Below are 14,414 nucleotides of genomic sequence, written 5' to 3' on the forward strand. Positions count from 1 at the left end.
GAGCGTGGTTGATGGAGAGTGGCCATGACACCACGCGACACGGCATTGGGCAGAGACCTCAATTCCGTCATTGGTTAGCTTAAGCTTACTTATTTGACTAATCGGCTCGCTTTCATCATTCATTCACGGACGGATATAGCGGGGTTTCTCGTCTTTGTAGCTTGACATTATTAATAAGTAATTGACAGCTTGTATCCCGCATTGCCGTACCGCTATGGAAATGTCATGATCATGCGCATGTCAAACAACCCAGATCAGGGAAGATGGCATGGCGGTGGTGCTTGGCATCTTCCATAAAAGCCCGTATCGCCGAACTCGAACACGACGATTCGTTCTCGGTGCCCGCATAACTCCATGGCGGTACTCCTGAATCCGCAGCTTCCGGTACTTGACCTGCTTGGCTCCTCCATGATTCAGATCAGCTTCTGTCTTTGCCATTCCCAGCTTTTATCTTTGCCTAGCCTAGCCAATGTTGGAAACTTGGGGTTGCACTCGATCTGCAACACTGGCATCATGAACCAGCTGGCACGCAACATAAGGCGTCTTACCTCCGCCCATCCTGGCATATTCCCGCGGAAGGGCAAATGTCTGAGACAATGCCATTCTATATATGGAGTCACAGACTCACTATATTACATTCCCCCACCCTCTTCCTTTGCTTTTCGTCGTGAGTCTGGTCGGCGGATTCGTCACATTGACATTTCCTCAATTGCTGTTCCTCCTTTATTTTCCCGCGTCGAACTGCAAAAGCTCAAACACCTCGCTGTCGCATTGATAGGTAGTTCCATTTCAAGTTTGCTTGACAAAGTAAATGCAGTCGTTGGTGTCAATCTCCTAAACCTGATATGGATAGGAATTGCGGCGGACGGTCTTGATCGCTCTGCGGCCGTCATAGTTTTGGGTATCATCCGAGCCAGCGTGCAGTTCGCCGTTTCCCGGGGGTATATAGATTATATGTAAGTACATTCATGCATTAGTAGTCTCCTCTGAACTCTTTCGTATGTGCGGTCAGCCCTCGTCATGTTCGGTTCATGCCAAGGGGGTTCATCTCTTTGCTATAAGTCGGCATCGGATATGAATCTCCCGTCTCCCGCCCAGTAGGCGGAGGCCTGGGGCTCGAAAACGAACGCACTGGCGCATGGTAGCGTGCAGTCGAACCGAAGTAATCAGGAGTTCTGCGTCCACTCTCTGGGGACTTCACTGGAGTAATGGGTGTTACTGCCGCGCTCGAATCTCTTGAGAGCATCTCGTACGAACGTGGATGGTTCTTTACGTCAACGCGTGCGTCGACCGACACAAACTCCTTCTTGTTCCGAGTGAATGGCTTCTTTATCAAGTCAATCCAGCCCTGAACCATGGACCATCTTCCGAGGAAGAGGATCAGCCAGAGACCATTCAGCTATGGTTGTCAGCAAGCATTTCAACATGGTAGTACTAATAAAGGACACTTACCGCCAAGAGGAGGAGGACAGCCGTGACAGTCGCTTCGTTGATGACCAAGGAGGATGCCTCGTCTAGACAAGGTTCCTTTTTACCCTTTTCTTTGAAGAGACATTCGACGAAAGCGCCTGCTTTGGTGGGATCGTCGGCAACAGACTGAACCACGTTGTCTTGAAAGACAAAAACGACAGAGAAGAAGATGACATCAGCAATGATGATGAGCACGATGGCAATACCACGCCATTGGAGTGCAATAACTCGACGAACTCGACGGTAGACCTGCCTTGGGTTCATGGTCTTGATGCTTTGTGTATAAGTGGGCAAGCTAGAGCCCTCGGAGGATGCGCCATTGTCAGACAACGATGCCAAGTAGACCTTGATACAATAACCAAAGGTGGCAAAAGTGATGATAACGGTCAGTCCAGCGAACAGGAGAAGCGGGATCCAAAAGTCGGCCAGACTGTTCTCATGATTGATATGGCATGTAGCACCAAAACGGAACGAGACGCCGCTGAAGACGAGAGCCAGAATTATACCCAGGATAGGGACGCCCCATCCAGCTGCCTGAGCAAAGATCATGAAGTTCTTGCCAACGAGAACTTGCCAGCATATCTGTAGGTGAAGCGATACCGACCTGAGAAATACCCACATGATGCCTGCCCAACCACCAAGAAGGAGAAAGGTACCAGAGGCGCCACAGACCTTGCTGGTCTGCATGCTATGCGGAGTGATCGTGTTGAAGCATTGCTCTGGTTGTGCCGCAAGAGGAATTACGAAACCCATCTACAGTCCAAAAATGTCAGCGACTTCAAGAGACTAGACATGCGAAGCCCATCGTGCCGTCACCTACATTCATAAGCAAAATGGCGACTGTAAGACAGATACTCAGGTAATGGCGGTTGGTCTTTTCTACAGGCAAGAATGCCCACGATAGAAGAAGGAAGACACAACAAATCTGGCTGAAGAGCGAAACCCAGTTCGCAACCGCCGTCAAGGTGTCGAAGCGATCGGGGTAGACCCAATCGGTCATTGGACAAGGCAGACAACACTGGATAGTTGCTACTGTTTGGCAGAGGCGCCCATCGATAACTAGACGTCTGTCAGGGGGGGGTTCATTCAGTGTTTCCAACTCGCAGGTCGCTTACATCCGCCCTCAGAAGGGAATAACGCGGCATCCCAAAACGGCGGAGGGCAAAGGTTGACCCCTGATGTGTTGTTGGCCATGTTGAAATGAGTAGAAAAAGCCGTTGCAAGTTGGTGTATGGGTATGCGGTGCCGGTCCTTCACAGGTCGTATTATGCCGTTAATAGATACTCCCAGGTCGAGAACAATGAATTAGAGACTATCCAACGTCGCTCTTTTCCGTTTGGTTCCGAGGAGAGCGAGGTCGAGGTCGATGTCAAGTTGATTAAGCGTTGTTACCACATAGCAAACGTTTCGCTAATAGTTCGAAGCTGTATGACCGGATGGCATCACCGAGATGGCCTCGAGAGGGTGCACTGGTGTTGCGTGCGGGACAAAAGGTAGCACAGAAAGGAATGATACAATAGAATGGCGATGTAATTACACGAGAGTTGTTAAGACAGCTGGCATAACAACACCAACAGTGCGATTGGCACATAGACTCATGAGACGACCAGGGAAGACGGAGTCGCTCGCGTGAGGAGGGAGGGCACACGGGTCATATAAGTTTGAAGGAGAGGGACATGTGTGTGTATGTATGTATGCAAGTGTATTTGGCCACAACCACTACCGACCTCAAAAGCACTGACAATGGGGAATCGAGAACAAGACTTGAAGCGAGGGTGGAGGCAGCAGGGTCTGCTGCTTCTCACCACCCCTGCCAGGCCAGACTGGAGAACGAAAAGGCTGTAGGTAGGAGACTTTTCTTTCTGTGCATCTGCATCTCTACCACCCATTCGGAGCATCCTGGATCAGTCATGGCATGGCATGGCATGGCAGACCAGGACCAGGGTGGTGGAAAGGGGCCAATTGGAGAGTGCTGGTAACTATACTGTTGAATATACAGGCGCTGTAGACTGCTGAACACCAAAAATCGAAGTATCATTGGGGGATGTGGTCTGTGATGACGAGCGGGCACCAGAGCAGAGGCGGGCGACGAGGGAACGAGTGAGGTTACGGAGTACAGGGGTTGCTAAACTTGGGAATGGCCCACTCCCGTGCGTCGCAGGCTTCGTGAGGCACAAGAGACAGAGACAGAGACAGAGAGAGGTGAAGGGTTCCTGAACCTAGGGACTTTTGGGCGTGGTGCAGCAGAGTCTAAGTCGGCTAAGTTCACCAAGATACCAAAACGGGCATATTTTGGAACCAAGTCTGCAAGTTCACAGGGGCCAGAAGCGAGGGTTCAACTGAGCCGGAGGTTTCCAAGTGGGACAGCGAGCAGCTTCTTGGGCGATACCCTGACGCCTGACGCCCTATACTATACTGCCTGCGGTGCCTGGCCCCGGAGGCTTGGAGGTGGAGGGGCGGGGACTCAGGGGTCATCGATGCATGTCTTGGCCGTCACGACACTCCCCGGTCTTGTTTGACTGATGAATCTGACTGACGCGACAGACGACAGGCGACAGGGACAGTCTGAAATCTTGCCGGGGAATGGGTTCTGAGCGATGAGTGATCCGACTAAATAAATGAGAACCAACGGCGCAGTGGCAGTTTAATCTTAACAGTAGACCGGTGGTGCACATACCTGACTACATACATACATACTATGTACGTATGTGTCAGGTTGGCCGTTGTTAGGTCTGGTCCGTGTGCTTAGCTCGCCGAGATCGACAGCAGTCAGTTATGTATCAACAGCCATGGATATCCAGTATTACCCAAGTCCTACTACATACAGTACTACTGTACCAGTAGGATCTCTCGGGTTGTTGGGTGCCATTGGGGGTTTCTTAGCCAAACAACATGTTTGACTCGATGTAGCCGTATGCATGCGAAATGACGAGTCTTCCGAGCAAGCCAACCGTCAATGTCTTACGCTCCCATCTCTACCTAATGACTGCCAACGCTCAACCTTGATTGGCTGGTCAAGAACAGTGTCAGAGTGCCCGTGGACAGGTACAGTACAGCGTGCTGACAAGAAGATGCAAAAAAGCAAAGGCTTTGCCAAGAGTCGTTGCACATCATAGCAAGAAGCAAAGAAAATAACGGCCTGCGGAGAACGTTTGGCACCTGTATTGTAGACTTACGGGTGCGGCCGATCGACGTCGAGGGCTCCGGCGATCTTTGTTTGTTGCGTGAATTCGAGTCAGTACGCGGCCCAAGTGATCAAAAACACTAACCTCTATGTTTTCTAGAGATGCGCAGGACGAACCCGAGTCTCCAGCAAAATGATCCGTGGGCAGAGCCACTCTATTAGCAGCTCACCACCGCAGACCGTTGTTTACTAGAGACAATTCTCAGGGCATCAGGGCATCAGGGCATCTCATCAACCGTGCTTGATTTGAAACTTTGGCCAATGCACAGATGACTCGCTCCGCTGGACAGTGGAGCCGAACTGAGCTGAACTGAACTGAACTCAGTGCAACATCCAAGCCCTTGGAATACACCAGGTGGTCACCCAATCAGCGTAATGCCGACATCTCTGATGTACATACGGCCAAAGGGTGGATGTGACATTGTCATCCAGCAAATGATAGTGGTTGGCAGGAAAGGCTGCTGATGCATTATGTATGTTGTCCTGAATGAATCAAATCAAATTGGGTATTTGACTTTCCCAAGTGATGGAAGAAGGGAGCTACGCAGGGATTGGGGTTTGATGGACAGGCATCGATCTGTGGGACTGCTATTACATACATAGATTCCCCCAGACATACCTAACACATACGGTTCACCCACAAATTGTTTCCTTCCACGGGGGACCACAAGGCAGACCCAGTGGAGTCTCGGGCTACCGTTGAAGACGACGTTGACTACAGAATAAGGTAGTTATAACACTTACAAAGTCATTATTATCACCGTTTTTAATCTTAGTAACTTCATACTAAGGGTCTTTTGTAGTACCAATTGTTCGCTGTTCTCTCCATACTCACCTGACGCTGGTGTGTCTATCCTAGTCAGCGTCCATTGATATCATCATGAGGTTCGACAAGGCATGGCCAACACTCGCGTAAACACTCCAATACACATCGACGTCTTTTCTCGGCTTGTCATTCGACATGTCATGGCGCGCCACCAGCAGAGAATCAAAAGCCTGCGCGGCAGGCTTAGCCACTAAAAGTCTCTCTAGATGCTTCAATCACTGGCATCGCCATCTTGGCACTTGAGAGCATCTGTCTCGTAGCTTTGACTGGCTTCTCGGCCCTTCTGACACCCTTGTCTACCCCTGGTCAGTCACAGTCGCTCCGCTGAGCGGCTCCCCTGTCACTCCCGCCAATGCAACACACCCATGCTGATTGATTCTCCTATTGCTGGCTGGCTTTGGATTCTGGTTGGCTTGGTGCTCTTTGCCACTCAGGAACCTCGTCACTCTTGTCTTGTCTCTCAACATGGCAACTCAGCTTCTGATTCGCATCTTGAATTTTTCGCTCACCAACGAGCCCACTATCATCAAAATATGTTGGGCCCAATCGCTGTTGAAAGATGACGCTCTCAGCTGTAACGTATCTAATCCTTACGGCGAAGCATGACATTTTTCGCAAATCAATTGGTATATGCGTATTTATTAATTCTTTCTTATAGGCATGGACTCGACGATATAGATCTCGGAACACTCCTTTCACTTCAACCGCCTAAAGTCTTGCCACCTCTTGAACCAAAAAAAATATTTTAACCCAGAAATCTCAAGGTGGTATTTGTGACAGATCTGTTCGAGCGCCATTTCCTTTGGTCGACTCTAAATGCAAGTAACCTCTTGTGGTGAGCTGACGTCGTCTATCACACACATCACATCGAACCATGCTTTTCTACATCACAAACAATGGTTGATACTATGTATGTTGATCTAACGCATCTCCGCATAGTCACTCTCTGGGCAGACAGAGACAGAAGGGTTCCACTGTCTGACCAACACGACGACTGTATCTATCTGGTGGTGCCGTGCCGTGCCTTGCTGGTGCATTGGATGCAGGTACGGATGAGAAATATCGATGTATCCCATGCTCAGGGCATATCAGCCCCTTCCGCTGAAGTCTACAGGACCTGCAAAGCTGATGGCGTGGCATCTTTCCTCTTACAGCCACTCTTCGGTCCGTTGGTGCGATGTCCGACGCCATGTGAAAGCTTGCAGCCACCGATCTAGGAGGCTAGCAGGCCAACGACATCCTCAACCTGCTCTCCTATGAGATACTACGGAGGGATTCGTAAATGTTTGAGGAGAATCGCAAGCTTGAACAAGTCCTAATGGGCCTCCACTTGTTGCATGTGCCAGAGAGAGAGACACTCTAACGTTCGCCATTGACTTGTGTTTCTTGTAAACGTGGAACTGGCTCTCCATATCGATGGTTGTCTTCCCCGCAATCTTTGCCCCAGACAACTCAATCTTCCTCCTGCCCATTTAGCTCGTTAGCTCATGGCCGTGGGGAAGGGATTCCTAACTACTAGGTAGGTAAGGTATGTAATTAGCATGTGAGCCCTAAGGATCCCGACTATCCTGCACTGCAGCGAAACCACATCTGAATGGGAAGTTCTCTTGGGTACAGTAGTCACGAACTAAGCTAACAAAGGAACGACTTGCATTGAGATATCCCTGGACAAAGGGGAAGGCTCTTCGAGGCTTGAATCGGCCCCGGTTCTGATTCCTATTGCAGATATATGGCGCAATATTCACTCACTTCCCATTGATTGTCAAATTTCGAGGATAAAATCGCTCGGAATTATTTAAAATCTGACAGTTCTTGCAAGGGTCCAAGTAAAATAGCCGTCTACCTACTCCGTACTCCGTCGCAAGGCTAAATAAAAGTCTACCCTTGGCATCTGTCAAAGGCGTGGCGCTCCGGATATATCTCTTTGGTAATGCTATAGACTGGGAGTGTCTTATTACGACCAGTGATCTGATCCATTGTCTAGTGAAGGGTTTGTCGACTTTGTTGTGCCTCACGCCTGCATCTATGCCATGCTTCCCTCTCTGAACCTTGCATGTATTCCTCCAGTCTATACAATTTGTGGGTGCAGCGTCGAATTCGGTATGTTATTCAAGGATCTGCCCATTACGAGGCTCGCGGGAATCTTCCCCGGTCTAACAATACATAATTATATGCATGACACCGACTTCGGCAACTGGTAAACGTAATACATAGTCGAACCAAAATAAGTATAGGTCTCAAAGCTTGGTCAGATATAAGTAACATCCATTCAGTCGGGGGTGGATTCTCTGTCAAACGAAGGTCTCTTGGCAGCTCCGTTGGTGTATTATCTCCGATTTAATACCAGCATATAAGCAATGCTGCATCCGACGCTTTCCACTGTAGCAACACCGTTTCGATTCGAGACGGTCATATTGCTTGAAGTTGCTGCCAAATGTCAGATGTATGTAGTAACACACTCCCTCATCTTTTGTGAATTGCGGCACAGCAACTGACTGAACTTCCCCTGTGAAGGAGGGTAAGACATTCAGATCTGCAGCAACTCAAGCTAGCATAGATCCGGATGCTCAAGATTTGAGACGGTTATGGCCATGTCTGCGAGCTACCGTCAGCTTGAAATGCAATCTCCGAAACAGGCCTTTCTAGAGTGTTTATTGTCAAATCCTCCGCGTTCTAGTAGCGTAGCGTTACTGGTAGAACAATTAGAAAAAGTCAAAAACGCTTTGTGGAACCCGGCATTTAAGGCTTCCGACCATGAGAGGAAAAGGGCAGTTAGTTAGTGGTTTTTTATTAAAAGCTGAAACGACGGGTAAGAGTTGAAACCGATACTGACAACGAAGCCTATGACACGGGCGTCAAACCCACCCCAAAGTTGATTTTCCTTCTTGGCTACGTTAGTCGATGATCCGAGCCCTGCATCCGGTTGCAGTGGATATGAGAAACCCCTTGTGTCTGTCTGTGCAGGAGACTAGCTCCATCTGGCCGTAACTCCGAAGGATCACTAACATCAACCGTCTGGGATTCTTCTTCCAGTCTTGCACAGACATCGAACAAGAAACTCTTCAATTTCTGGCGTTCCGATCATGTCGTTGAAGAGTGATTCTGTCCTATTGAATGACCCAAGCTCGGTCTTTGCCCTAGTCCAATGCATATGAGTTTGGGGTCAACGAATATCATATCATGCCTCTGACCCTCGTCGATGAACCCGGGTAGTACTGGAAATGCCCAGAGTATCATTATAAAGGGCTGTACCAAAACTCTTCGGCCAATATTTGCAGTATAGGATTAGGATGTCGGGCCACATAACCGCAGCAATATGATCTTCACTATGGATCCGTTGTGGTTGCTTTGCTCGAATGTAACCCTAGAACCGAGACTGGGAGGGCGACCATGTGCCAGATACCAGTCGGAAGTTTGAGAATCATGTCACAACCTTCTAGCCACGCATTCTAGACGTTCGACATTGGTCGGGATTGCTGATGCCTGTCAGGTTGTGAGCCTAGTTTTGGGTATTGGTGTTCCTTCTCTTGGGCACGTCAAGACGGTAAGGGCCATGGCTGAGATAGCAGTCGCCTAACTTCTGCGTTTCATGATCTTTCCATAGGGTTGTTAGTGCAACCTCATTGCTCCGCCATAGGCCGTCTATGTTTCAATCGCGTAGGTTGGCGACTCCAGGCTGGGTAACCGAGAGTGATCCGCACACAGCGGACGATATCCAGATGCGTGGGCATTGCACGGGTTCAACACGATAATCTCGTGGGCCAAGACCAGAGACCCTGATGATCAGTCACAAAGCCCTTCAGTCAGCCTTTACGGGAAGGTCTTGCGAAGAGGCAATGAGAGCCCAATATTCTGGAACCAAACAAACAACTCTTAAATCCCCATCGAAATGCAACTCAATCACTCGTTGAGGAACCTGCAGGAAGTGGGAAAGCAACATGAGCTTCCTCTTACGACCACTTGGACCGAGCGTGAGACGAATCCTTGTGGACAGAAGAGGACCAAGGCTTGCTCAAGCCTTGAGCCAGTTCCAAGAACTAGAGAAGACGTTTGAGACCCTTGTCCCTGGCCCGGGGACCAAGCGGCGGAAACACGATCACTGGAACCGCTGTGATGGGCGACAGGATTATGGCCTTGAAGTACAGCCGCTCGGGAAGGATCAGAGCTGATTGTGATATGGTGTGTAGGTAATATATCAGCGACAAAACTTTAAAGCATCATAGTATATAGTGTTGAAATTCCATCTTGCGTACATGTGATCTGTATATTTGCGGACTGTTGAGTCTTGGCGCGCTTATGTTGAGCTGTTGTCTCTTTGGTTTCTGATCTTGGACAGCATCAAAGTGAGACTTTGAGGTGGTCCATGACACCACCACGAAGAAAAGCACACCCAGCTCAGACACGGATCCGACTACAGCCGAGTAACATATTCGTCAGCGTCTTATAAAGACGGGTGTTTTGTTATCCCCAAGTTGATACAAGATTGCAATGCCTTTTCCATTAGATGATGAAGAGTGTAGGGTATCTATCTATATCTTGTCATGGCAGAACACGTGACTAGATGTATCTGACAGCGGTGTCGAGAGGAGTTATGAGATTTGCCGTTATGCTTCTTCTTTAATAAAGTTAAGGTATGTCGAGATTCAAATGCAATTACTTACCTGTAGTTTTTCAAGTAATACGAGGCCCTGAATCTATAACTCGTGTCACCAGAAGATGAAAATATATGTTGCTGACTCAGTGTCAGAAGTCACTCACTCACGCATGGAAATGGGTTATAGACTTAGCAGATAACCAGTGATGGTAAGAAGGGTGGATTAATTAAGTTTTGATATTGCGTATATTCAGATTTATATCAAATCTCACAAGAACAGCTTCTTGTGTTGCCAAGTACTGGGCTGAGGTGAACACTGTTTTTTTTGGCTGTTAATCTGCCCCGCTGGTGTTGTTTGTCATTCTAGCTTCACAGAGTCGCACAAATGACATAACTTGTGACCAACAACTGTGTACATCAATCAAGCTCTAAAACCACCTTCAATCCATTGTGCAGCTGTACTAAGCCGGCTATAGCTACTATACATAGTACAGTCTCGTATTGGATTCAACATAGGTAGCGAATTGCCTCAAACCGACTGAGTCACACAAATCATATCACTCAACGTCAGCCATGGGCAAAGACACTCCCCTTGTGTCATCTCGACGTCTCGCCAATGCTGAAGGCGATCCTGTCGCTGTTGTCCGCGTCCGAAATCTCCAAACGACTATTCAAGGCCCCAAAGATGCCTGGGGTCGAGGTTCTAAGCAGCAACCTCTTCTGATATCCGCCGAGGTGTCACTGACGCATGCGTTCCCCTCATCGTCGTCAGACGACAAGGTTGCTTCCGATACCGTTCACTATGGGCTCCTCAGCAAATCTATCCTCAGCACGCTGGACACGTTGCCCAGGTCAGCCCTGTCGTTGAGCGATGTGCTCAACAGGCTCTGGGTTGACCTTACTGGTTTCCAGTACACTGGCGTGAAGGAGCCTTCTGCCCAAAACACAAAGGCTTTCCTCGACACGGGCCTTATCCGAAGGCTCTCAGTCTCTCTCGTCCTGCCCAAGGCCTCGTTGATGGGAACTGCAATCCGACTCTCGGGGTCGTGTCTCTTCGCCGACTCAGCCGTCACCTCACGCAGTCTGGAGCTGGGTCTGGAAGGGATCAGAGTGCCGACACTCATCGGTGTCAACAGTAACGAGCGAAACGCTAAGCAAGTCGTCATCACAAACATCCGCATCGACGAATACCAAACCGCACACGATGACTATGCTGTCATTGAGAGCATCATTGTTGATGTAAGTAGATTACGAAAGGGCTGGTGGACAAACATGCTAATCGTCACAAAGGCCATGTCAGAATCGTCATTCGAAACTCTCGAGGCTTTGGCGGCAAGTCTGGCTTTCCATATTGCCCGGGAACTCAGGACCAAGCGTGACGATTTCTATGGACAAATCATTCGCATTGGACTCGAGAAGCCAACAGCAGTGCCTCTGGCCGAGGCTGCCTGTGTAGAGCTCACAGTCAAAACCGAAGATGTCAAGATCGAGGTCTCCAAGACGAAAGACGTTAGGTTTGATGATACTAGAAACCAGATTGCGCACTCGAATGACAGGAAATCGTAGTGCACTTAGGCTTAGGTAGAAGTTTGATACAGGGAGCAAAAAGTTGGTTGCATATGCCTATAAGGCTTCTTGGATGTATTATTCCCTTTTTAACTACTCAGATTCACTTTCTACAGTCTGAACATGCTGTAAATGAGGCAGTAGGTAGTATTGATTAACGTATATGACGTTACCAACACGGAAGCTTCAGCATATTCAGCATCTTCCAACGAAGACGCATCGCCGTAAGTGATACCAGTTTAGTGCCTCTCAACACTCACTTGTGAACCTCTATCCCTGCCCGTGGAACGTCTCCCTTGGTGACCTTCCGTACAAAGTCGGGATCCGGGTTGAAGAGCATGACGTGAAAGTGCTGCACAGTATTGACCGATTGCAAAGAACGCCAGTTCCTAAACCAAAGAACCTATGCACATGAGTCTCACAGATGGATCACGTATATGTAGTGACAGGAAAGACTCACATTCTCCTCTGGGATATGCGCTCGAAAGGTCTTTGTCACGAAATCATCAATCTCTTTCCTTGCTTTGTCCGTCAAATCTCCCGTGGCGGGATCATCTACGAGGCCGAACTTTGTCCACACGACAAGGTGCGCTATTCTCGGATCTATTCCGTAGGGGGCATCATTCCATAGGATCTTATAATCGTCCTCGAATTCAAACGGTGCTCCGCGCGGCGTCACTGGAGTACTCCATCCAAGACGATGCTCATGAATAAAGTTGGCGACACTGCCGTACTTCTGTTTCAGAGAGAATGCGAAAGCTTTGTAGCGTCTAAGCTCTGAGGGAACACGCATGAACTTCTCCAAGCGGTTTGTTTGGATGATGTCGCGGACCTCAGCCCAGGAGAAGATGTGGTACTCTTGGTCTGGGGTGGAGAGAATGCCTTGATCTTTCTTGTGGAGGCCTTGAAGAAAATCAGGGCACTCTTCGGTTCTCTGGTCCTCGGGGATGTTCATGTTCCAGAAAGGAAGAGTTTCTGTGCTCCCCATGGTTCCTAATGTTGAGTGAGATGAAGTTACGGTGAGACGGACTCTTCGTATTATTGGTGATTATATGGAGAGATCGAGGTGCAATTCCCAGACCGGATGTTGCCTGTAAAGGAACCAGTTTCAGCGCTACTTGAAGTTGATTGTCTCTTTGCCCAATATCTGGTCATGCGGCGTGTTCTTGTGAGGTTGAAGTTCCATGAAGGGTTGAATGGTATGGTTGTGTCTCCACAGAGGGACACGCCACAGATAGGAGGGTGATAATGCAGAGAGGCACGAAAACCATGGCTAGTTGTAATATTGCCTAGTCTGCTGGTCACCCATATTGTTTTAATTCATAAAAACTATGAATCAGGCATCGTTATTGGTTTATTTATGATAAACAAGTGTTGTTTTTGTGGTAGATTCAGACCAAGTTTCTCAATTGTTACTCCGTACTTCAGTAGAGACATCCAAATGGGTCACTCTCGGGACAAACTCCACTACGACGGCAGATAAAAGGAGTTAGAGGTCCGGTGAGCCACTGCAATGCATATGACTGTCGTCTAGCTTCCGTGGTTGTGGAGGAGCTGTCAAGAAGCCCAGAGAAACAAGTGACGTGAAGCTGATGCCTTCAGTGTTAACCTGCTTGCTTTAGTAGGTAGGTTGCTTCCGTGCCAGGTATCCGTAAAATGGTGATGAATCTAGGGTAGCAAGATGAAAATTACTGGGTAGCTTCTCGTCCAGCCTCTTATCCAATGCCAAGGCCACGTGGAGTGATATAAGCCCGATGTAATACGGCAGGTCGAAGCTTGCATTTGACAGGCGTCTCTACTCCGTAAATCAGCCATATTTTAGTCTCCATTCTCTGACTGATTGGCCACGGAACGGAACGGGAGAGGCGTAATGTGAGCTGGGCTCCAAGTGTTCCAGATCTTCAATGGTTACCTATGCCTACGATATTACATACTCCCGGCCTTCTGATACATAATAATCACAACGCTTATGTCCTCTTCTCTCTTCAACCTTGTAAGCAAGAGTAGGCATCTTGCAGGGAGATCGACCGATGTACTGTAAAGATAGCGTCAAGACTAGCCATGATCAACCTCGTTGCATCCACTTCTGCTCATTTCGACTGGGCCCAAGCCTGTGAGGGTCCAACAAAAGAACCAATTACAGAGCCGAGATACTTGCTGTGTCTGGGCGTGAGCTTTGGGAGCTTTGGCCCCGTTCCTCGTCTTCAACTCTGGTTCACCGGTAAGAGGAGCTTTGGACCCTGGGGCATAAGCAACATGAATCAATCACCTTGTTGAACCATGGCAAATGGATGCCCCAAAAGAATCAGAAATTCACTCAGAACAAGACAAGGCGTAATGAGCGGTTTGTTTGCACTCGGGGGCAAATAGTATCATATTGATGAGGGATATCATGATGGTGGCGGCACACCAAGAAAAATCAACCATGATACCACCCAATCTTAATCAAGGTTGTCTGTCTCCCTTATTCTTATCCTCTCTCATTCTCGGACTCAACTGACTGCAACATTATATCTGCAAAGGACCGATCTCGAACATCCAGCCCGCAGGGAGCAAGGAACTTAAGACTTTAGAGGAGGATGCTAAAATAAACTCAGTAAAGAGCCCCCTAAGTGTAGGCTAGAGCTACCTGAATATTTTCATCGTTATGGATAGAGGCTCCCCTAGCCAGTCTACCAGTCTCACCAACCTCGCACCTCGAGTGCTAATAATACCACAGCGGTAAATGGAAACAAGATACCGGGGATCCTGGCTGGTTGGCCCGCCGCAAGCCT

At 48.7% G+C, this 14,414-nt stretch overlaps 3 protein-coding genes; 1 reads left to right on the top strand and 2 right to left on the bottom strand.

Annotated features, from left to right (window-relative positions):
* Positions 1–1,018: 1,018 nt before the first annotated feature.
* FFUJ_01043 (uncharacterized protein) lies at positions 1,019–2,664 on the bottom strand (the record flags this gene model as incomplete). XM_023568330.1 has 4 exons in its annotated part: positions 1,019–1,399; positions 1,453–2,223; positions 2,291–2,529; positions 2,586–2,664. 4 exons carry the CDS (start codon positions 2,662–2,664, stop codon positions 1,019–1,021), a joined length of 1,470 nt encoding a protein of 489 aa, XP_023424491.1.
* Positions 2,665–10,647: 7,983 nt separating this feature from the next.
* On the top strand, positions 10,648–11,640 carry FFUJ_01042 (related to dihydroneopterin aldolase; the record flags this gene model as incomplete). XM_023568341.1 has 2 exons in its annotated part: positions 10,648–11,313; positions 11,365–11,640. The coding sequence occupies 2 exons, from the start codon at positions 10,648–10,650 to the stop codon at positions 11,638–11,640; spliced, it is 942 nt and encodes a 313-aa protein (XP_023424492.1).
* A 256-nt stretch (positions 11,641–11,896) lies between these two features.
* Positions 11,897–12,628, bottom strand: FFUJ_01041 (uncharacterized protein; the record flags this gene model as incomplete). XM_023568352.1 has 2 exons in its annotated part: positions 11,897–12,043; positions 12,101–12,628. 2 exons carry the CDS (start codon positions 12,626–12,628, stop codon positions 11,897–11,899), a joined length of 675 nt encoding a protein of 224 aa, XP_023424493.1.
* Positions 12,629–14,414: the final 1,786 nt, after the last annotated feature.

Source organism: Fusarium fujikuroi, chromosome FFUJ_chr01 (genome assembly GCF_900079805.1).
Source record: "Fusarium fujikuroi IMI 58289 draft genome, chromosome FFUJ_chr01".
NCBI lineage: Eukaryota > Fungi > Ascomycota > Sordariomycetes > Hypocreales > Nectriaceae > Fusarium > Fusarium fujikuroi.